The sequence below is a fragment of the Natator depressus genome, chromosome 16 (assembly GCF_965152275.1).
Source record: "Natator depressus isolate rNatDep1 chromosome 16, rNatDep2.hap1, whole genome shotgun sequence".
Lineage (NCBI taxonomy): Eukaryota > Metazoa > Chordata > Testudines > Cheloniidae > Natator > Natator depressus.
In genome coordinates this window covers 24064083-24088358 of record NC_134249.1, presented here as the reverse complement: position 1 = coordinate 24088358, position 24276 = coordinate 24064083, and the positions used below count along the sequence as shown (strand labels likewise).

General features: G+C 49.7%; 1 protein-coding gene across 2 annotated transcripts in view; it reads right to left on the bottom strand.

The window, feature by feature from the left end:
- The window catches only part of ADGRD2 (adhesion G protein-coupled receptor D2), a 58194-nt gene extending 34389 nt beyond the window's left edge, over window positions 1-23805 (bottom strand). For both annotated transcript variants that reach the window (XM_074973452.1, XM_074973453.1), the window contains exons 1-19: window positions 23736-23805; window positions 23065-23128; window positions 21897-22133; window positions 20251-20904; window positions 19008-19106; window positions 18277-18362; window positions 17398-17676; window positions 15406-15517; window positions 13368-13502; window positions 11959-12073; window positions 10541-10646; window positions 10153-10208; window positions 7982-8108; window positions 7586-7689; window positions 6722-6824; window positions 5605-5758; window positions 4663-4796; window positions 3764-3879; window positions 616-736 (exon numbers count right to left, since the gene is read on the bottom strand). In XM_074973452.1, coding sequence (XP_074829553.1) covers window positions 616-736; window positions 3764-3879; window positions 4663-4796; window positions 5605-5758; window positions 6722-6824; window positions 7586-7689; window positions 7982-8108; window positions 10153-10208; window positions 10541-10646; window positions 11959-12073; window positions 13368-13502; window positions 15406-15517; window positions 17398-17676; window positions 18277-18362; window positions 19008-19106; window positions 20251-20904; window positions 21897-22133; window positions 23065-23128; window positions 23736-23783 — 2850 coding nt within the window. In that variant the 5' untranslated portion in view covers window positions 23784-23805. The remainder of the gene's footprint in view (window positions 1-615; window positions 737-3763; window positions 3880-4662; window positions 4797-5604; window positions 5759-6721; window positions 6825-7585; window positions 7690-7981; window positions 8109-10152; window positions 10209-10540; window positions 10647-11958; window positions 12074-13367; window positions 13503-15405; window positions 15518-17397; window positions 17677-18276; window positions 18363-19007; window positions 19107-20250; window positions 20905-21896; window positions 22134-23064; window positions 23129-23735) is intronic.
- Between the last annotated feature and the right edge of the window lie 471 nt (window positions 23806-24276).

Sequence of the window (24276 nt, the reverse complement as noted above, 5' to 3'; positions counted from 1 at the left end):
TTCTGCCTTCTGCAAGAAATCTGCTGCTCATTGCACCGACCGAGTCCCCGTGCCTCCAGTAACAGGGCAATGGCCTCGGTTTCCAGCTGTCTGTTTAGAACTGCTTCATGCTGCAGCAATGTGCTTTGGGGGTATGCACACACCTCCCAGCTGTGAGCCCCATTCATGTATTTCTAGTGTCAAGACACTGCAGAAGAGTCATCAGCTGGAAATTTATGCCACTAACCACATTTCGTTTTAACCCCCACCCGCCGAGCCCAGGACCCTCAGGACATTGGGGTGTCTGTCTCCACTCAGGAAGGGAGATTCCTTTGCTCTCTGATGGTGTCTTTACCTACACTGTGCTGAGACAGAACCCTGAGGAGACCTACTGAGAGTTTTAATCTTGCTTACCAAGGGACTAAGTTCCTTAGGCTTTTCCTTGCTGGAGAGTGTCCATTCCCCATGGTGCCTTCTCATGCCCCCTCACCCACAGCATGCCAGTTCTTAGATGGGACTGGAGAAGCCGGGTCGTTCATTCAGTGCCTGACAGACGCTAGTAAACTCAGCCAGGGGGCTCTGTCTCTGAAAACCCTTGGTGCTCCAAGCTTCCCAGTCACCCGGGCGGGGCCTTACCTGGAGGGAGTTCAGCACAATGAAGACATGAGCCCAGATGATGCTGAGGTGAACCAGGACCCCACACACCCACGTCAGGCCCAGGACTGGCAGCAGCACCAAGATGGGCTTGGCCGTGGCCCTGTTAGAAAAAGAAACTCAAAGTGACTTGAGCTCATGGCAGATCTCCCTCATTTGGGAATGGGGGAAACATAGGAGAGCAGGTGAAGCAGAGGCTCTGCCAGTCCCGTCCCTGCCCTGCCTCTTAGCAGCATCCATCTACCACTTCTCTGGCTGCATCTCCATCCTGCTCTGCAGGCATCCTTGGGTCACAGTACTCCCTGCTATTTTCTCTGGCAGGCTGCAGCTCCCGCCAGGGACCTGGGAGCAAAGCCCTCCCCAGCATCCAGCCTTGCTCTCTCCCTGGCTTCACCTCGGGGCATGACTAGAGGGTTTTGCCCTTGTCCTGCAAAATAAAACAGCTTTTCGCTTTGATCTTATTGCTGGGCCTTTCTGAGGTTACAGGCAATGTGAGAGACAACAGCTCTGGAAAGACACCTTAGTTTGAGGGGACATTGGCTGATGCTCTGATGTTTAGATTCTCCCATTTCGCTGCTGTGGGGACACCCTGTGCACTACAGAGATCTCCTCCCCTGGAGCATTAGGCTGTCCTCCGGGGCAGGGGCAGGGAATTGCCTCCTGCAAGGCAACACAAACGGCTCCCCCCAGTAGCTAAGCTGTGTGCAGCGATCTGACATGGCAAGAGGGAGGGGCCAGGAGAAGAGGTTGCGAAATGCTTTGAAAACATAATGTAGCCACCCCAGAAAACCAGAGGAAAAATGCCGCATGCTTTATCTCCCAACCCCCGATCAGCCACCCCTGCTCTGTATTTATAATTACAAGTGAGCTATAAGGGAACTCTTTGACATCATTAGACACAAGAAAGCAGCCAATCTCCCCCTGCTCGCCATTGCCAAGAGGGCTTCTGTATTTGTTTTATTAGCATGTGTGTGTCATCCTGCCCTCCAACACCACCCTATCTCTGTGCTTCTGTAAATTTAGTAAAAATTATTTAGGCAACTGGAGGAACAATGTGTGTCTAGCAATGGTGACTGGCGCCGGAAAACAACAATAAAGATTCATAAGGAGTGATAAAGTAACAGCTTGAACAGCAGTTTTTAAAATCTCTTTGAATTAACTGGTTACTGGAATCCATGATCCATATCCTTCCCCATGCATGTCACCAAAACCAAAGCCAACTCTCCAGACAGGCACTTATATGGACTTAGTGCTATAGTATTCGAGAGCCTCCCAAGTCCTTAGGGATTTATCTTAACAATTCCCCTGTATTATCCCTATTTAACATATGGGGAAACTGAGGCACAGAGCAAGAAAGTGACGTGCCCAAACTCACTCAGGAGGACTGTGGAGGAGCAAAACAGAAACCAGATCTCCCAAATCTCAGTCCAGTTTTTTTAACCACAGTACCTTCTTCCCTGCCAGTCCAAGTTTCTGGTGTTCCATAGGGTTTATGCAGTGCACACAACTCATGAACAGAACAGCCGTGGCTGCTGACTGTGCCCATATAAATTTTGTGCTCCTGAGGACTGACAGATAGATTACAGGGCACCCAGGAGAAAACCAGGAGGAGTTTGCAAGAGGAAAGGCAGGCCAGTTTCACTCCTGCCCCAGTCTGATTTCCCTTCCTAATTTTTGGGTACCAAACTGAACCTCAAAGCTTTCAAGTTTCATCCATCAGCAAAATAAGACATCACATAAATCTCATTGAAATCCATGAAGACCCAAATGGCTGGAAGGAACTTTGTTTCTGTGGTAAATATCTGCAGAATAACAGTGAATTCAAATGCTGAATGATGGATGTGACAGAAACACATGACTTCAGGACTTCAAACTGGACCTACCATCAAAGTGCTAGAATCTGGTGGCAAATCTTCTTCATCTGCTAATCCTCAGGGGTGAGAAATGTTTAAAACCCAAAGAAAAAGATATGCTGGGAGAGTCAAAGATGCTCGAGTAAGATGCCCAAATCCCATAAAATTGGATGTCTAATGCCCTTAGACTCCTTGGGCATCCCAGACAGAGCTACCATTACTGCCAGGATTAAGGTTTGATAAGGTGTTTATGTTCCAGCAGCTGAACCAGTCTGGCAGCACTGGTCGAAGAACTTGCTTAAGGAACACTGGGCTCAGTTCTGCTGGCACTGGCGTCAATTAGACTTTAACCCTGTTGAAGTCAACAACTTACAATCCAACCCGTTGTTCCCAGGATGCATCTCTGATGCTAGCAGCCAGGCATACCATAAAGCACAATAAAATGAATGGTGTGGAGAAAATGAATCAGGAAGTGTTATTTACACCTTCACATAACATAAGAACCAGGGGTCACCCAATAAAATTAAGACAGCAAGTTTAAAACAAACATAAGGAAGTACTTCTTCACCCAATACACAGTCAACTTGTGGAACTCATTGCCAGGGGATATTATGAAGGCCAAAAGTACAAGTGGGTTCAAAAACAATTAGACAAATTCAGAGGTCTGTGAATGGCTATTAGGCAAGACAGTCAGGGATTCAGCCCCCATGCTCTGTGTGTCCCTAAACATCTGATTGCCAGAAGCTGGGACTGGACAACAGGCGATGGATCACTTGAGAATTGCCCTGTTCTGGTCATTCCCTCTGAAGCATCTGGCACTAGCCACTGTTGGAAGGCAAGATACTGGGCTAGATGGACCATTGTCGTGACCCGGTATGACCACTCTTATGTTCTTACCCTTTGATTTCAATGGGAACTGCGGGTGCTCCCCACCTGAGTCACTTTGATTTTGGAGCCTAAATGTGGATTTAAGAGCCTAAGTGTAGGCACCCAGGTGTGACAGTGTTGGTCCTACTTCCTGGTGTCCCATTCATCAGAGCATAGATTGTTGCACTGCTTCTGAAATTCTAAACAGATGAAATGCATAATTACTCTGGAGGAGAAAAATCTGGATAGCGTTCCTGCCTTTAGAAGCTGCTGTTACTCACAGCATGTGGCCATACGCCAGATCCTTCAGGGACAGGATTCTATCCAAGCCCAATAAAGACTTCACAGTGATATCCAAGCACAACTCAAAACAACCATCGGCATGGAAGTCAACTGCTCCCCTGACTCACCATATCTGGATTCCAATCTGTTTCTCCAGGCCGCTGCTGGGGGTCAGCATCTTTGACCTCCTCCGTGCACTGGACACTGTGACCATCACCACCCGGAACAGCACGACGGTATTTACCTGCAAGTCGGAAAAGAGCCACTAGCTTTGTCCACCAGAACAGGCTTTTTAATTTTTAAATGAGCTCTAATGGGGCAGGTATCTCTGCTGGGCCTTGCATGCAGTTAAGTTTGCATCTTGTAGAACGATCAGCTTGTGGGATTCTTGAGGCCAGTAAACAGCTCAGAGCTCGATTTGCACAAGCATAATATTTGCAAAGGTATCTGTACAGACCCCAGTCCAACAGGTTCATTATTAGATGTCTACTGGCTCTGTTGCCTTTAAACATTTCACCTTCCTCTAGCTTTGCTTTGTTGTACTATGATGGTGGAGTCATTAAAAGGACACAGGTTTTACCATGCTGAATTGGACCTTTGGACTATCGAGTCCAGCATCCTGGCAGACGGTGGCCAATACTCTATCTACTTATCCATCTTTGTAATGTAACCTCAGCATAGTAACTAGTATCTTCTGCTGAGGTGTTAGATGATAGGACTCCCTCCAAATACAATAATACACCTGCCTATCTAACTGTACAGTGCTTCATGCACAACTGCAAACATTGCTTTAGTCATTTAAAGAGCACTTGGCAGGAATTCACCCCATGTACATGGAGATGTTTGGACCAGAATGGGAATAAATCTCAGACACTATAAACGCCACCATCTTCCTAGATCAGAAAAGATCTTTGTGTAGGATCGTTGACCCCTTTGGCTCTGGCTGACAAAGCTCAGTGCTGCTTTCCTAAAATGAAAAGTAGAAATTGCTTCTATCTGGAGTTATACAAAAGGATTTGACGCTTACCGTCAGAACAAAGAGAACTGGCCCAACAAACGCCCAGATGATATCGGTCTGAACGTTCAGCCAGCAATGATGGTCTGCCACGTACTTGTTAAATGAAGTTGCCAGAGTCACACCAACAATAACAACTGGCAGGCCTGAAAAAAACAGGAAAACTGAGGACAGCAAATGCCAAATCTGCCATTAGCTGGTTAGTTGTTTTAAACATATAGGGCCATATCTCCAGCTGGCCTAAATCAGTATAACCACATTGACCCCAACAGAGCTGCACTGATTTACACTAGCTGGGAATCTGGCTCATACTGTGTAACAAGACTACATTTTATATCCTACGCACTTTATTCTCTCATTCATAAAACATTCCAAAGCTGTGTCACAACACACGAGCAACTTACTCCTAACAAGCAGTACAATCAAAGAGAAACAATGCCAACTATCTTGCCAAGTTGTCTCGTATCCTACCCACTATCTGAATTTGGCGTCTGTCTCTCAGCATAGTCACATGAACACCAGACACTCTTACCTGAACCCCAGTATAGTCACATAAATCGCATGGCCCTCATCCATTCATTCCAATAAATGCATCTCTTTCCAGCCAGAACTATTTTCAGGTTTCTAGAACCACCTGCCCTGTTCAGTGACGCTCCCTGATAGCAGTGAATCAGCAGAGTCTTCCTCTGCAAATACTTTGTGTTAATAAAAAAAAAGGTTACAAAATAAACGAGACACTTGGCTAAAATTCCAGCATCCGCTAGTTGACATTTAAAGGTGGGAGAGAGTCGGTGAGTGAGCCTGGTCCCCAATAAACCCCCAGGTGAATGCAAGCTCGTCAGACTTGTGACTCGATATCAGTTACACTGAAATCTTTTCTATGAGGACTTTTAGTTTGAGAGAAATTGATGCACTATGTTACTGAGAGTAAGACACAGATGGGTTTCCATTTACCCCAGCCAGTCACATAGTAAAACTTCATTCTCCTGTCTTCACTCATGTTGACGGCAACCACTTTGCTCCACAGGAGAAGCCCTTCTACCAGCATCCACGAAAAGGCTGCCATGAAGAAGAGGTGGAGGAAAGCTGTGACAGCAAAGCACAGTACCTGGGGAAACAGAAATTTCAGACAGTTCAGTGAGGTGGAGGCAGGAATCTTCTGCCAAACTCTGCATAGTGCAGAGTGAGGAATGACTCCTGAACATGCTGCAGAATATTTGCCCATTCAGGAATTTAAACACAAATGATACCAGGACGATTTCATATAACTATAAAACAAGGACATCCAGACTGTGCTTTGCCCAGCTGAGAGCTACAGAGCACCTTGCACCCAAAGTGCCTGACAAACTGATTTACCAAAAACACCCACAAGGATCACTTCACCCACCATGGAAACATAACCAGCTCTTAGGTCAAAGGCAGGCCTTGAACACTCACGACAATGCTGTGTACCAGAAGGGAAGGAGAACACTGTCGCTCACTGACAGTACTGGGACAATTTAAGCAGAGAGGATGAGCCAAACTCATCCCTGGTGTAATTGCCCAGGTCACTAAGTTCAAGAAGCCAGCTGAAGTAAAAGATACCAAGGTAACTTAGAATGGGCCCAACACCTCTAGCAGCCCCATGCTCCCCAGTGCTAGGACACTGGTACAGCGCATTCCTGGGGAGGAAATCAGCACCACTTCCTACAGCATCTGGATTTTCCTTGGAAGTCTCTCCTGCAAGTACTGACCAGAGCAGTCCCTGCTTAACCTATGAGGTCACAGCAGGTGGTGTGATCACAGGCTGGTATTTTATGCCACTTTACATGGCAGACTCTTCCTGCAGGATTCTCTGGGTTAAAAATAAATATAGTTCCAGGAGTGGGGAATGGACTGTTCCTACATATGGTGCAAAGCATATTCCTAAGGGCAGTGTGATCCTGTTTATTCCTCAACACAGATTACAGGCAGTCGTTAATAAACTAGACTACTCTTTTGTCTTAGGGGCTGTAGCCACGATGTCATAGCAAACAAGAAGTCTGGCAGCATCTGTTACCGGGTGAGATGAGATGCCTCCTAGCCTTCTTACCTGGTTGGTTTTGGCCAATTCACTAAACATGAGCAGAGCTTCAGCTACAGCTAAAGCAAAGATCAGATTCTTGTGCACGGTTGTTCTTTCGCTCTTAGGAACGCTGAGGAAGGGGAAATGGAAAACCTTGGTCATTAAAAAGCATGGCTGGATTCGGTGGCAGCTGTGTACGATTTTCTTACTAGCCACTCGTCAGACCATATGGATTCCACCATGTGGCCTTTGACCTCTCTGCTGCTCATCACAGAGGTGCAATTCCAAAGAGAGTGGAAAGCATGGGTGAAAAGAGGAAAAATGCTTGATGCTCTTGGCAGTTCAGTTACTCTGCCACTCAGGGCTTATTCGGTGCCCACTGGCCCTGGTCAGTGGCACAGTCAGGGCCCCCAAGGCACTGGGGGTTTTATTCCTTATAAACCTTCTCAGTGATCTGTCTCCCTGATGGTTTGTGGAAATGGTTTTTCCTTTCACAGCAGTTGCAGCAGTGATCTTTCTACAGTCATATTTTAAACAATGAGTTCCAGCAGCCTTGCATTCATGAGCACCTGTACACTAACAGTGCGTGCAGCCCTCAGCTCACAGTGACACCCATGACAAGCAGTCGGTGTGTGCACCCAGCCCCTGGGAACAACCCTGTGTGTACAGCTCTGTGCTTCTGGACTACCCCATTAAAAAAACAAAAACAAACCCAGCACTGGTGAGCAAGCCTGCAACAACAAACCTGCTCCCCCTACACTCAGCTTTTGAACAGACAGCCCACTGGAACAAAATGCCTACAGCTGTATAACAGAACCTAATGTGCATTAAATACCACGCACACACACACCAATCTATAATGAATGCTACAAATGTCTAGGTTCTTCTTACCCGACTGCCAGGAATAAAATGAATGTAACGATCAGGGCACAGAAAGAAACTCCACATCCAATTAACGTCAGGATCTTCAGAGTCAGCTCCTCCTCTGAGCTCCTCTGTTCCAAAACAGATAGAAACACGTACTGATTGCAGCAGGTTTCAGAGTAACAGCCATGTTAGTCTGTATTCGCAAAAAGAAAAGGAGTACTTGTGGCACCTTCGAGACTAACCAATTTATTTGAGCACAAGCTTTCATGAGCTACGAAAGCTCATGCTCAAATAAATTGGTTAGTCTCTAAGGTGCCACAAGTCCTCCTTTTCTGTTTGCAGCAGCGTGCCCATCACTATGGTCAGACACTCATGCCTGCAGAGTGTGCCTGATCATTTCATGAGATTTTGCTTATTTACCTGCACTTCATACACCTGCAACAGCACTGCAAAGCTGGTGGTGTGGTTGCAGAAGCAGGCTGTGGATTCCAGGTGAGACATTATGATGGAGCAGCCTACAGTGGACCACATTCCCCCGGTGTCTGGGCTAACACGGAGACAGAGGAAAAAGTACATGGGAATTATCAGTCATCCCAAGGGAAAGTCAAAGCTCCCAGGAGAAATTCACATTCCCAGAGGAAGCAGAATTGTGTTGAGGAGTGATGGGGTACTGAGGACATAGTTCAAGAAGCGGATTTCACACAATACAAACACCCTGCTGGCCAGGATACCTCAGAGATTCAGCAGGAACGGAGACAAGCTGTGTCTAGATGAGGAAAAATAGGCTGTGTTTGAATACGTGTTAACTCACATGGTTTTAAGCAGGACTTTGCATCTCATGTGCACTGTGCAAGTGGTGTTTAGAAACATGTTTATTGAGCAGGGTATTGCTGAGGGGAGATGAGGACACCCACAACCAGCTAACATATTTATAACCATGACTTGCCCTGTCTACACCAGGCACAAATTCTGCTTCAAACTATATAAACGAACCCATGTTAATTACAATTTTTCCAAACACATCCTACATTCCTGCTCCAGACAGGGCCCAAGCCACCCAGCTCTCCCACATGTCCATGTGCTTAGTGGATCCACAAACGTGTGTGCTGTGTTCACAGTTTGCCAGGAAAGGTAAAACTCCCATCGATGTCCATCGAATCAGTTCTGTGCATCAGCCGCAACACACTGAGCCTGTGACATGAACATGGCTTGGGGAAGCAGGGTTCTGCATTCAGATGATTTAATTACAGATCCATAAAACTTCATTGTCCCACTGCCATCATCCCAGTGATGTATAGTAAAATACACACCCCGGTGCCAGGCAGTATTTATGAAGTGTTTGCACCCTGCATTCCTGCCGTGCTATAACTCTCAGCCCAGCCCGTCTTTGTCACAGGCAGGAACCGTAATTAACCAGAGCTTTTATGTTTTAGTCTCTCATACGCCATGAAAGGTCACTTGCTTGTCAGTAACTTTTCCAAAGGAAATCATCCCAGGAGAGAACTTAACTGCAGCAGGTCTGGATGTCAGAGCACAGAGAGACCTGGGATTTCTAATGCGGCAGAGGACAGAAACCGATTTAGCTAAAGGCTTGCTTCACCAACAGGTTGGGTTGTCAACCATTTTGCTTCAAGGGGCCAGTGCTCTCAGTGTCACGTCTCCATCCTCGCTGGATCCCTGGTCACAAAGGCAATGGGGGCTTGGAGAACTCTGTTTGCGCCAGGCCACTCCCCCGGTGAGCATGTTCTGTACAGCATAAGCTGTGCGAGAAACACACGAGAGCAGATGGAGCTCACAGACTGGGCACCACACAGGCTAACGGGGTTTCCTGAGTAATTCACACACCTCCTGGATCTGCCCTGGATTTAGAGCATGGAGGGGGCTGGGCGTGCTGATTCCTGGCTGTCTGAGGTGTGAAGTTAGTCAGAAAAGCCAGTGCCCCTGTTTTTTGATGACTGTAGACATGTGTTTCAGTCTTGCTTAGGACCTGACCATCCTGAACTCTTACCCCAAAGATGCCAATCCCCAGCACTCCCTCACTGACCCGACAAGCAGTGTACACTCCTGGCCCGCGAGTGGGATGGGGAGAGGGGAACTCCCAGTTCCAGCGATGTCACTTGTGGGGTTGATGGCTTTGCCCAAATCAGTCAGACGCTGGGCCTCAGTTTCTCCATTTTTAAATTGGTCATAACAACAGTTCGTTACTTCCCAACAGCAGCAGTGGGGAAGAGCTGTGCAGGTTCATTGCTGAGTGTTTAGGAAACATCCAAATCAGACGAACGTGACCCAGGAGGCTTCCAGTCCCACCCCCTTGAGAAGAGTGGGAGGACCAGGAGTTTGGCCAACGTATTCCCATTGAGACAACTTTAAATGCAGAGGGAGCTTGAACAGGCTTTGACTAAGCAGTAAGGAACCACTGATCTGTCCACAGTAATGTTAGCACTGTGCCCGCATATCCTCTTTGCAAGACAGGTCTGTTTTTGCCCCATCTCTGCAGGGAGAAGTGAACTCACCCACCGGGTTATTTTATTGGGGGGGGGGGGGGAAAGAGGGCAGCTCAGAAATTGTGAGTTTTAATTGGAAAAAGGCACCTGATGCTGAAGTTCCAGAAAGCACAGATCGGTTCCACAAGCTTGTCAGGCGGGTCCTGCAGGCAGAGACGGAGAAGAGGCGATCAGACACTCTAGGGCACGTTGCAACTTGACCAATGCGCTAACCCAGGCCTGTTCCCCACATTTGGTTTCTAGTCTCACACCTCCCCTCGGAAGCTGGCTTGGGTCTGAGATGAGTCAGAGGCAAACTTTGGAAATTTTAAATTCAAAGGGAACTTGAGTCCTAGGAGACAGGCTCGGCTCAGCCTCCCACTGTCTGCCCAGCTTGCAATGCAGTCCCTGTCTCTGGGCTATGACTCTGCAATGCAGTCTTTGTTTGCTCTTGCTTTCTTCCATCATTGACAGGAGGAGCATTGCCCCAGGGTACCTGGGTGCGGTGCTGCAGGCGATAGCGTACCGATGTGCTGATCTCCTGGTAGTCGCTGCGTAGAACGGATGAAATAATGGCGGAGCCCACCTGTGTGCTCAGATACCTGGGGACAGAGAGAACCTTCACAGCAAGCAGGAGAGCTGAGCAGTGGGGTCATTTCTTAAACTGATGAATAAAATCTTTGGGAAGATCACTGACAAGGAAACAATTATCCCAGGGCGGGGGCCCCGCTGCTGAAACAAAGGCAGCCAATGGCTTATCTAGCCTAGTATCCTGTCACCAATGCAAAAGCTTCCAAGAAGGCATTGCCTCTCCATAATGGACCCATAATGGACTCCCCCATGGGGAAGATGCCCTCCTGCCCCAGCTGATGATGATGTGTTGATGTACCTTAGCTAATGTACCTGTAGATGGTTTTCTTGCTCATATTAATATCAGATCCTCTTCTAAACCCTAACTCCAAGCTACCTCCCAGGGGTATGTGCAATAGGTCAGTTATATCCAGGTGATGTGAGACACAGCTGGGCTGGCAGCCTGGGCAAGGGGAGCTCAGGGTCTCTGTCTATCAAGCAGCGACCCATTCTGGCTAACACCTGGGACTGGAGTGATCAGAGCCACCTGCCCTTTGCTTCAGGGCGAGCTGTTCAGACACAGGCACAGAGATCTTTAGGACAGAACATATTGGGGGTTAGCAGGCAAACGAAAACCAGGCAGCCCCTCCCCCATGGCTAATGTAAATGAGGCTTCAGGTTAAATCATCCCAAGCCAAGGAGCAGCACAAGTAAAACTGCAAAAGGCAGGAAACTAGCGAACAGCTTGCCTGTTGGAGGTGACAGGCTGCTGTCCCCACCTAGTGCTCAGAGAGCTCCCAGGAAAACAGCCAGGCACACGGCGGCTGCAGCGTGAAACGGCGAGTGCTTTGCTCAAGCCACTTTCCAGCCTGATGCCCCTCCAGTGTCTGCGCTGCCCCAGCCCCAGGAACCTCTGCTTCAAATTCAGCCACCGAACTGAGGTGGGGACGGGGCCAGTTCTTTCTGGATGCTGTTAACTCATCCCAGTGAGAGGAGTTCTCCGCAGGCTCGTCCGTGTCCTTCTGCAGCGGGCCTATTGCACAGGTAACCCTGCCCAGGAGAGGACCGCCTCTGGGTCCCTCAGCAGAGTCTTAGCTACCAGCCACCGTAGAATGGACTAGCCTGCTCCCCTCTTTAGTGCAAGCCCACGCGCCCTGGGACCAGAGTCTATCCCTGGCTTTGGGAGACATTTGCTGTGCAGAACTAGTGGCTGCGGCCGCGGGAGGACACCCAAAGCACTGATGCTGCCGCGGACTCCCGGGGCCTGGCCAGGTCTGACTGGCACATCCCCGTTTATCAGGGGCAGGGGGGAGCAGTGCAACGACCAGGCGAACGCGCCCTCACCTCCGTCCTCCGTCAGACGCGGCCCCATCCTGGAACACGGTGCGGCTCCCCGCGAGGAAGCACTGGAGGGAGGAGTAGCCGTACCACGTGTTGATCGCAGTGACTCTGTGGAGACCTGAACAGAGACAATGGAGTGGGAGAAGTGAAAAAGCCTCTGCTCGGTACTCCTGACAACGTCGCTCGGCCTGCTGTCAGCGCCAACGCTCTCCTTTGGAGTGGGCCAGCCCGGGGGCACGGACAGACCTGACAAAAACTCACCCGGGTCGATGCACAGGGGGCCTTGGCTGACAAACAGCCATGTCCAGGGTTACACCCTCTGGGTTCACCCCCTTGCAACTCCCTTTGAGGTTTAGTTTCAAACAAGCCCCAAACTTCGAGACAATGGCAAAGTCTCACCTCTGTGATGGTCCCTAGTTCCATCCCATGCAATGGGAATCACAGAACACCCCTCCCCCGCAGGGCTGTGGCAAGGACAAAGTCACTAACGACTGGGCGCAGCTCAGACACTCTGGTGATGGGAGCCAGCCACGGACCTATGAGAGACAGGCCACGTCTCAGCTGGCCTTACAATGTCAGAGAAATCCTTGTGCATCACATCTCTATCACCGCTTCCGTTTCCCCTCCAGCAACTGCCTCATGAGAGACGATTGTGCCTGGGCGAAGGACGGTCCGTCTCTGGTGCTTGTTGCAGAGTTCGTGTCCAGGGAACTGGCTGGCTTAGGAGATGGGCAATGAGGCCACAGCCAGTGCTACCAGCCAGGGCTGTACCCTAAGGGAGCGCGGGGCAGAAGTGATGAATCAGTCACGTCTGGGACCATCCCGTCACTTCCAGGACCAACCGCGCTGGCCAATTGCGCCGGCCTGCGGGGTCCCCCAAAGCATGGGGCCCGGAGTGGTCTCCCTGATTCACTGTACCCTGGGGATGGCTCTGCCACCAGCTTTGACCCAACCCCAAGTTGTGACTGAAAGTCATTCACCCTGATATGGCTGTTGGGTGGGTTGTGTGCCAGAAGCGGGTGGGTCTCAGCTGCGAGCAGTCACACTCCCTATCACACAGCCATGCCTGACAATGGTGAGCCCCCAGGCTGTCCACCACAGCAGCGAGAAGCCAGGCAGTAAAAGGGCCAGGAGCCAAGCCCCGTCTCTCCAGGTCCGGGTGGAGGCACCCGGGTGGCATGCGCACACACATGCTGCAGTCTCTGTGCGTGGAGAGCTCTGAGACCCAGACCCATTTCCCTTTCACTGAGAACAGCTTCCATACAGCTGCTTTCCACACAGAATTTGAGCAGAATATGTTAACTCAGGTATTACCTCCAGCCCCTGTTACGAAGCTGCTGCACAAAGCTTCCCTCCTCCAAGTGGAGTCAGGGAGGGCCCCTCCAGGATGCAGGACATGGCCCTCACCCTACCTTTGGCTTTAAGTCTTTCTACTTCTTCAGGGGGAACTTCTATGAGGTCAGGCCCGCCTGTCTCCTGGCTTTGGATCAGATACACATCACTGCTGGGCTCCTGCTGGCTGAGCTCCATCTTCCTGACTTCAACCCCTGTGGAAATAACCCCAGTCAGTATTTCCTCCAAAGCCACTACACAAAATGCCATGGCCTGGGGACCTGAGCAGAATATTCAGGATAGACATCGGATTCCTCTGGAAATCAGCCAGTCACATTCAGGCTTAGTTCACTCCCCACCTTAACCCCAGCTGAACAGCGTAATATTTGCCCTTGGGGGTTGTCATGTAATAATGTTTGGCTACACAGAGGGAACAGGCTGAACTGGAGGATGGCATATCTATGGCATGGGGCTTAATAACACACACACACACACACACACCCGCTTTCCAATAAGGACAAAGCAGACACACATCAGCACAGTGTCAACCAGTGTCCTAACAGATCCACGCATTGAACACAACAGAGCCGGGTGTTCTCAAACCCTGGAGAATCTCGCCTGAGGCCCTTCCAGCCAATTGGAGCACAGCAGCCCCATAAGTACCCCTAGGACCAAGGAGAGGACAAAGCAAAAGAACCCGTTCGGGGAGGTTCCCCCCATACCCAGCCTCCTGGTGAGCCCTTCAGATGGTGACATCACTGGCCAAAGGAAATGGTGGGAACTCAGAGATCTGAAAACTGAGCGAAGTCCAGGAGAACAGACGGCTGGACGCACCCCTGCTTTCTGTGGGTGTGAGCGTGGGGGGAGGGATGGGACAAACTGACCTACTGGGGGTGCCCCGAGTCTAGGATTCGGTGGGGTGTCTGCATGATCCCTTCCCCACACTACCCCCAGCTCCCCAGACACCCCAGCCCTCACTTCAGACCCGTGATACCACCCACGCCCTCGGAGTGTTTTACGGAACAGGGCCCAGCCCAGCCCACCCGTTTGCTCAGACAAAGACGCTGCCTAGACCCTCAGCTTCTCCTGCCAGCGCCTGAACTCAAGTTTGTGGAAAGCCCTTGTTAAAACAGTGGGAGATCTGAGCTTGCATGTGTACCTAGCTGTGAGGTGCCATGTGCGGGGGAACATCACCCTCTTGTGGAGACCTTGGGGAAAGTCACGCTGACTGGAGCATTCCTCAGTGCTACTGCATGGAAAGGATTTCTTGTAATTACGCTTCCTGGTTTGCAGTTTAAAATGAAACTACAGTGTGATGTTACGTGATCAGGAAGGAAGAAAATACAGCCACAGCCTCGCCTCAAGCATCCCCTCCCACCCTTAAAATAGCAAGTTCACTCTCTGCAGCCAGATTTCCAAACGAGGCCTCCCAGTGCGCAGTGTCAGACACCCGGGGCCTGATTTACCAGAAAGAGTCAGCGGGAGCTATCGGCTCTCCACATCTCCGACAGGCAGGCCCACCTCCAGGTGCGTGCCCACAAACCAGGGCGTCTCAAATCAGCAGACATAGCTGAAATCGTTGACCATAATGCTTAGCCCTTGTATACCCAGTGTTATGTGACCTCGGGGGAGTTAGCCGAGGCATGCCTGTTCCCCCAATAATGACACAGGCATGGGATAAGTGAACAGAACCACCTCTGTTTCTCCCTGCAGAAGGGTACAGCGCAGTTTCCCTCCTGCTGCCGGAGCTGCTGATACCAGTTTCCCTTTCTCCCGGAGACAGGACAGGCACACGCTGCCAAGAATTTCCTCCCAAGATTACTTCCTGAGACGGGATCCTTCTGGGAGCAGCCACGCTCTTTCTGGGCTGCATGTGGGTGTGCAGAAAACCCCCACTCCCCCAGCCAGGACAGTAACCCTGTTACACCACTTTCACCTTCAAAGTGCTGGGCTAGGAACTTGCTGGGTAACAGCTCCCAGCTGGAGACACACTCCCTGCCCCACCACCATCCCAGCCCAAACTAACACTGCCATAAAGGCTGCTCATTCTTGCCCCTTTCAAGTGCAAGGTGGCTCAAGCTTTCACGGCTGCCCGGAGCCCGGCTAGTTCATACTCACCGATGTTCCTGTGCTGGATTGCTATCTTTGTCCTTTCTGCAGTCAGAAGTTGGTCTAGGTTTGAGGCCATTCTGTCCATGTTCTCTACAACAGTCATAGGCCCTCTGATAATCTAAGAAACACACAGTCATTTGTGAGATTTCCTTATATCAAATGGTGCAGCTTAGAACCAGTGTTGCCAACTCTCATGTCTCATGATATTTGGTTTTTTTCAAAGCCTCAGCTACAGGAGTCAGGTGATGACATGAAAATCTCAGTTTTCTGTTTTCTTTTCCCTTTTTTTAAATAAGTCTCTTGCCCCACTGACAGCAGAGAAAAGCTTGCAAATTCGCTCAAAAAACCAACAAGCAAAGAAACAGGACTCAACTTGATTATTAAACCTCATGCTTTTAGGGGCCTGACTCCTGATTTTTGAACACTTGGGGTTGGCTGTGCTGTAGAACACACCCACGTCCCCTGAAACCGACTCACAAGGGAAAGAGCTGCCCACAAGAAACTGAGCCATTACTTGAAGAGCTACAAACTCACGGCCTGATCCCAAGAGGTGCTGAGCACATGGACCATCCTGCGTATCACAAGTGTGATCGTGCTGCATAACGTGGGCACTCGGAACCTCATGGCAACAGAGCTCACACCCTCCAGCTCCCCCTGCAGAGGTCACTACCGCTCGAGCTAAAGGGGAATCCCTGGGAGTAGTAGTGGGTTTATGATGCAGCTGAGTTCTCCAGGAGCAGGCTGTGCCGTGCACGTAACCCCTGGCCACTGCATGTACCCCAGCCAGCGAGCTTGACTTTTGAACTCAAGCTGAAAGACTCATGCCGTGATCTCTGGAGGTCCCTGGTTCAATCCCCAGTGAATTGGCCATGATGGTAGGTGTTGCACATACACCCAGGAGGGGCCAGGTCATACAGAAAGGGCCGACATGAGAGGACAAGATAAAAGCAATCCCAGCATCTAATGGAGAAGGCCCCTGCTGAGGGGGACATGATGAATGTTTCTCACACAAGGCTCTACAGTGTTTTGAACAGTTTGGAGTCTGGAAACAGATGCTGTCTTGACATCCCATCTGCAAACATTACAACAATGCAATTTAAAAAAGCTAGCACACCATCCCTGCCAGGCACAGCGGGGCCGGGGGAGGAGGGAGGCACGGGTTCAGTGATCTGCCATGGAGTGCGTTAACCCCATAGGGAACAGGCAAGTGTCATGGTGTTAGGCAAGCTGGCTTGAACAGGACAGAAGCCGAGGGGGGCTCCCAAGGGAGCTTGCAAAGAGAGGGGCAGCCTGGAGAATTAGCAATGGACAGCAGCAAATGAGAGAGCACGCAATCACTGAAGCAAGCAAAAAGACTGTTGTAGGCGGATGTTTGATGTGCTGCCCGATGCTGCTGGACAGCATCGAACTAGGAGTCTAGGGTTTGCACCTTCAGACACAGCAATTCCTGGTACTGGTGCTACTCTAGGTCAGGGCGAGACAGTTCAGAAATCATAGAATCATAGAATATCAGGGTTGGAAGGGACCTGACCCTCTCGCTGTCCCTCAAAATATTCATGCAGCTCTGGAGCCAAACTGGATCACTGCAAAGGTTCAGAACGCCTGGTTAATTCCTCCATAGATTCCTCCACCCCTGCCCCCTAATAACCTCATTTTCATGCTGTCTGTGCAATCCCAGGCTCCAGCCAGGAGCTGGACTGCAAGTGCCATGACATTGCCAGGAAGGCTGTTTGCATGAGACCCAGCGTGCCAACAATCTCTAGAGAGAGCCTCCTCTTCCCGTTCCAGCCAGCTCCAAACTCTGACCTTTGGAGGTTTGCCCCACACTAGGCCCACCCACAGGATTAGTCATCAGATCATTGTGATCCAGTGAATCAAGGAACTGCAGACCCCAGCAGTACGGGCAGATGTGACATAACCCTAGTCTGCAGTGTCTACAGACCCCGCTGAGGCAAGGCAGGTAGCTTGGTTCATGCATACATCACAAGCCTATTTCACCTGGCTGATTTCTGACCACTGGTCAGTATTTTGCTCCTCCAGGATCAGTCCAGTCACTTCCACGTAATACTGGCTCAGCTGCTCCAGGATCTCCAGCTGTTCCTGCTCCTGGACTTCAACGTCTGAAACTTGCTTTAGAAACTGGACCACGCCAAGCAGGTCAGCTGGCTTCACTGGGGTCTCCTCCTCCCTCAGGACGATCGTCAGAGCATGGAGAACATTGACAGCTGCTGAGATGTTCATGTCTCTAACATCGCCCAAGAAAATATTCTCAGGAATCTGCCAAGGAAAAGCCTTTTACCCCAGAGCAGACCCCACCTCTGTCCAAAGACATCAAATGATGTGGAGTTTATTAAGGGCTATGGGTGATGCGGTGTGCCCACCCTCCAATACACAAGGAGGCTGCCCTGCCAGCCACCCATAAGCTATTGACCTGCAAGCTTGTGACTAGTGCAAAATGCACCATGTGCAGGGGAAGGGAGATCTGCCCCGCTCTGCCACATGGGAGTATATGGGTGTTTGCTGAACTCAGTGTGCAAACGAGGCCTGGAATCACTACTGTATACAGGGCTCCCCTGCTCACAGTAATGAGTCCCCCACATCAGGCCCCGGTGCTGTGAAATGGGCTCAGTTTGTCAAAATGATACAAAGGTAAATATTTAAAAAGCCAGAAAAAGAGGTGGCGGGTCTATTCGTGAGGTTCCTCCCACTCCTGGAGTGCAGCACTAGAGGGGCCAAGGGTACACAGCTTAAGGCTGGGAGGAAAAGAAACACGCACAAGAATGAACAATGGCACAGCAAGTCGGCTCTGGCCTATTCTCAGCAGTGGGAACTCCCAGCAACAAAAGGTCCCGAAGGCCTGGGTTCTCACACACTCACCACGGTAGCATTTGCGAGGGTATTAACCCGACTGATCAGTGGCGGGCTGGATTCTGATTGGGTTTTCTTCAAGAGTAAATACACATCTGAGAATAACACAAAGACACAAGAGTTGCCGCGATCCCCAGAAATGTCCCATTTTCAAGTGCCTGGGCAGTAGCTCCTTGGGATTCACTGATATGCTGGGAGGACAATCAGGACAAGCTGCCGACACTTGGGGAGGTAATTTGTGCCTTTTACCTTCAGTGCAAAGACATCCACTGGGGGACACCAAGAGCTGACATTTCAGCTGCTCGGCCAAACTTTTGATCTCTGTGACCTCCCCTCCCTCAGCCCATCTCCCCACGCAACAGGACCAGAGATGCTTGGAGTTGATCGTACCCTACAGTGCTATCACTGTAAGGGAGACAATACCCAGGAGTCCTGCAACGTGCAGTATGGATAACAGAAAACTGAATAAACTGAAGATAAAGTTAAAATCTGTAAGAGCAGCAAGCAGGAGCCTGTCTGCTTTGCATTCAGCCAGGACACACTTGTCCTGAGGTTGTGACTACAGCACATTTTGACATTTATTTAATTCAGGAAGTTGAAAATGTTAGAGATTATAGATTAGACTGTAAACTCTTCAGGGCAGTGACTGTGTCTTCCTGGGTGTCTGTATAGGGCCCGATCCTAGCCAGGACCCCTGAGTGCTACCATAATGGAAATAGTAAATACATCACTGGCTGTACCCTTCTTGTAGTGGCAGACGAAAGGCAAGGAACACGAACAAGAAGTGTCACGAACTCCACCACTGCCAACGTCAAGAACTCTGCATTGCTCCACAGGCCCTGGGGAGATACACAAATGAGGCCCAGAATGCTGAGACATGCACTGTTTCCCCACCCCCCCCCGGGGCAGGACATTTCACAAATGAGCCACAAACTTTGTTTTAACGCTGAGAATCACCAGTTGCTCCTTAAATAGCCCCACTGTTCTCCCATGCACGGCCTGGAGCATGGATTCCTTGTGCTGCTCCGTAACGTAGCTTCTCAGACAGCCTGCACGGTTAGATGCCCACCCCAGATACACCACAAGGAGACAGAAATGCCAGGGCTTGAGTTCTGGGTTTGATTAGGAATTGTCAAGCCAGCTGGGATAAACTGCGGTGCTAAACAGCGCTTTTCGCTCAGGAGGACCCTGAAGCACTAGGAAGAGGATATACAGGGTCCAAGAACAGAAATCGACAGATAACAGGGGAGCAAGTGTAGACTGAGGCTGTTTCCACACTCTGCCAGTGCAACCGTGCCGCTAAAAGGCTAAAGGCTGTTGGTCAGTGGGAGCGAGCTCTCCTGCCGACAAAAAACATCCACCCCCAACGAGTGGCGTTAGTGTTGTTGGCAGAGCACTCTCCTGACGACAAACCGCTGTTCACACAAGCACTTGTCATTGACAAAACTTTTGTCTTTCAGGGGTGGGTGTGTGTGTGTGTGTGTGTGTGTGTGTGTTTTTAACATCTCTCTGAACGACAAACGTTTTGTCTTTCACTTGCCAGTGGAGACAAAGCCTAACTTCTCCAACTGAAACTAGAGGGGAAACATGATGGAGGAAGAGTATAATTAGCCCAGTGCAAATTTTCCCAGGACACTGGAGTTCATGACGGAAAGTGCCATGGAATCTTTAATGACCACAAATGAACAGGACCTTGGTCTCAGGTCTTACCTGGATGGCGACCGCCCCCCTTCCCCCAGTGTTCAAACCAACCTTCCTTTCCCTCCCCAAAAGGTACACCATCCTCCAAACATTCCCCAGCTATCCATCCTCCCGGTGCAAACCTCTCTTCCTCTGGGTGATGCTTACGCCCGCATGGAGGCCTGTTGTCTTCGGTACAGCTGCACCTGGCAGAAAGGCCCTGCCTTTTGCTGATCTGCAGCTCAGAACCTAAGCCTGGAAAGCCAAGTATGTCGAGGCCCTGACGCTGCGAATGAGTCTTACCTGGGCAAAGGAACTGTGCTGTCACTTCTTGTACAGCGGGCTCAATCTCCAGAGTGTAACTGCCCCACCTGAAGATAAGCTCATGTTCTATCAGGCAGCACGACCGGACTCTCTCTATCTGCTCTTTGCTAAGGACTCTCCGCCACACGTTCAGGTCAGTGATGTTCCCACTGAAGGACTCTTTCTCCTTGAACGTACCCCCTAGTGAATCTTGGTCTTGTCCAATAATAAAAGTTCCATGAGCGTAAATAGCCTGGCTGGCCGGTGGCCCTGCGGCACACAGTCCAGCGGCAGAGGCCTTCTTCTTCCCGTCGGCGTAGATGGCCCACGTCCCGTTCTGCTGCTGCCAGGTGACACAGAAGTGATGCCACTGCCCGTCGCTGCGGAACACGGGCAGGTACGGGGAGTGGTGTCCGTGGACGATGATGGCAAATCGTACAAACCCTTCCTCATCAACAAAGCCGCGCAGCTGGAACTCGTTAATGAAAGCAGGGACAGCATAGGAGAAGACGGTGGCAATCTCCTGGGTCTTGTTGTCCCACTGGATGTGGGCACAGGCGGTGACAGCAGGCATCACGGGGAATTTGGCCAGAACCTTCACGTACTTAGTGTCTGTTTTGTTTCTGAACACCAGGATTGGTGCTGTGTGAATTCCTGGAAGAGGAACATTCAAAACTTCAGCCAAGACAGGGCAGGAACCTGGACCAAATCCTGCTCCCTCTCTCTGGGAAACAACCATTTCTTTTATTTCATCCCCACAAATGCTAAAGACCCTTGACCCCAGCACACCACAATACCATAAATATATGCTTGAGGGGTCTCAGCTACTTTTAAAGGGGATGGTGCTGGCTAGATTGATGCCTGGAGAGGGAAGGGGAGTTTAATGCTAGAGCATTTCTGCAATTGTCACTTTTGGAAAGTGACGCTTCCAGCAACCAGGATGGTAAATAATGAATTTGGGATTAACTGCTCATCGCCAATGGCCCGTCTTCCGCAGGCAGAGCCTAGAGAAGACCTCCCAGATCACCCAACTATGCTCAGCACAGTAGTGATATGTGACTACCCAGCGCTGGATTGCTGCAACCTATGCCCCCAGTCATATTACTTATAGAATTACTTTTGCAGCTATGTTCCAGGGGACACGTCCAGCAAAACAATCCTTGCCTTGATGCTGAGGTGGAGCATGGAGAATTAGTCCATGACACCCCAGGGCATGAGATCCCTCCTTAAAACTCTCCTTTACCAGGATACCTACAAATAACTGGATACTGGTGAGACATCTGATGTACCACTGTCTGGCCTGCTGACCAATACTCTCTCATTGTTTCCTTGTACTCCCCCTTCTCTCTGTGTCCATCTGTTGTCTCTTGTCCTATACTTAGACTGTAAGCTCCCTGGGACAGGTTCTGTCCTTTTGGCTTGTGTCCGTACAGCACCTCGTGCAATGCGGCCCTGGTCCATGCTAGGGCTCCTAGGCCCTACAACAATACAAATCACAAGAATAATTTTTCCAGACTAATAACTTCCCCTCACAGTATCCAGACACATCTGTTTTGTAAAAGATGTATCTGACCTCTGGGCCTTCATGGGTTTCTTTGTCCCTGGCTAGGCCAAGCTAGTTGCCCCAATGCCCATCTTATACTCACGTCTCTGTTTGTGTTTGTGCAGGAATGCCTCCCTCTCGTCTAACCAGACAGAGCTTTGCACTTGGCGGGAGCGCAGCAGTTTGCTGACCGAAGCCAGCTCGCTGTCCCTGATCTCAAAGAGCAGCTGCGCAAAGCGTTGTTCACAGTGTCTGTTTGCATGCCACCAGTCCAAGGGGACGTCCACATATTCATAAACATCTCCCGAGGTTGTGATGGTGGCAGCCGCAGCACCAAAATCTGAAAGGCAGACGCGCAAGCTGGGCCACATGCTACACCATGCAGCACAGGAGCCAGCAGGACACATGTCAGTTTGGAGAAAGCACCAGAGCAGTTTCCTCCTTCCCAGCCCATTTGCCCCTGGACGCCTGAGGCCTTCATGTCAACAGCTTCATTAATAATTTTATTAAGATACTAACTAAGTGCCACACACCCACTTGTGCCACCTGGGGTCAGCCTCACGCAGGAGATCAGCCATGCACTTGCAAACATGGGCTTTGCGCAGCCCTTGGAAAGTCAGAAGCAGAACCTCGCACCAGAACGCAGCACAAAGGGACGTCAGCGAACAGGGACAGACTTTAGCCGATTGCCTCGGGCCTAAGATGAGGGAGATCTGAGAGCTGGGCTTTAGCACATGTGCCTGGAAGTGTTGGCTTTCCCCACTCCCAGCCCTCAGATCTGATGCATCCATATGAAATACCCAAAACAGTGGCAATGTCAGGACAAAACAAAACACACTGCCGTTCACCTGAGGGATACACTTTAAGACATCTTAGTGAGACTCACTCAGGGACTGAAGGACAGAGCTTAGGCCCCGTTTTTCAGCTCCCCTCGGTTCCATATTTGCAAGTGGCAATTTGCACTCACAAAATTGCTCCCACATTGTTTGCACTCACAGATGCATCACAGGCACAAATATCAGCAGTTGGACAGCACTTACCTGATTTTCACCTGCTAACCTGGTAATTAGCTGTACAAATACTAATATTTACACCTGCAATCAAATTTGGGTCCAACAAATGTTGGTTGCAATTTACAACCATATAAAAAGGGGTGTGGGGGGGGGCGGGTGGTAAATGTTAGCTCTTACAGTCCCAAACATATTTTCATAGATTCTCTGTGCTGAATATTGTTCACTCAAAAAGACTCAAGTGCTGATTAGGACACTAACCTTTTGAAGTGTGATTATCAGCAAGGGCAGTAAAATCTAAGACTTCTCTGGACAGGCTAGCAATCTGCAAGAAACAACACCGCATGGTGGGAGCAAGGTTTAGGCGATAAACGAAGAGGGTATGTTTACTGCTGAGTTCCCTGTTTAAGCCCATGCAGTCTGGTGTCTCTGCTCACACTGCACTGTTCTAGCAAGTTTTCCTTGTTATATACATGTCTATAAAGAACCTCTGAAAACAAACGTTTCATAGCGAAATACTATCCTCCACACAGCTACATGGGATAATCAGGAAATTAGAAATATAACAATATCCATTGCTGAGGCTCTAACAACAAAGTGCTATTATTAAAGTACCTGAATCTGCCAAGTGAAATCCACCTCTTGCTGAAACCCACCAGAGCATGACCAGTCGCAACCATCTCCTTTGGATTGTATCATCAATAACAAGCCAATGACTAAATACATCGAACCATCAGAAAAGGTATAGAAAGGTTTATTCATTTTATTTTAGGAGATTAATTCCAGTGTCACTCAGAATGACCTCACCGAGGACTCAGGCCCCGTGTTTCAACATCCTGACTGTTAGGGAAATGTCTTTGGAAAATTCCTAGCTGTTTTAAGAATTCAAATTATCCAGCTACTCAAAGCAATTAAGTCCTTGTAAAACTTACCAGAAAGCTGAGGAACCAGTATTCAGGTCTCGAGTGTTGCCGGACCATGTCGATTGGTTGGAAATCTTTCCCTCTCTGCTGGAATGGACAAAGCAATGCTAGATAAAGATGTACTGCAGCCGTATAGCTAATTCTTGCATACAGAAATGGGGGGAAAGAAAATATCCATCCTAGGTAGTCTGCTAGGCCCACTCTGTGCCTGTTGCAGATGAGATACCAAAAGCCGATAACTCTGCAGAAGCTGTATCATTAGTTCATAAGTCGGACGGTTAGTGAACCTGCCTTACTTGCTTTTACCAAATCAAGTCAGATGCATAAATTACATTTCTGAGCAGTGTCAAACGAGATCTTTGACAATGGTTCCAAGTAGGTGAGTTGGCCAGACAATGGGATCTTGTAAAGGTTTTGATAAGATGTAGCATAGGGACTAACCATCACAAATTGATACAACCCTTATACCTTACAGGTGGGTAAACTGAGGCGCAGAGAGGCTAAGTGACTTGCTCACAGCCACACAACAAATCAGCATTACAGTTAAGAG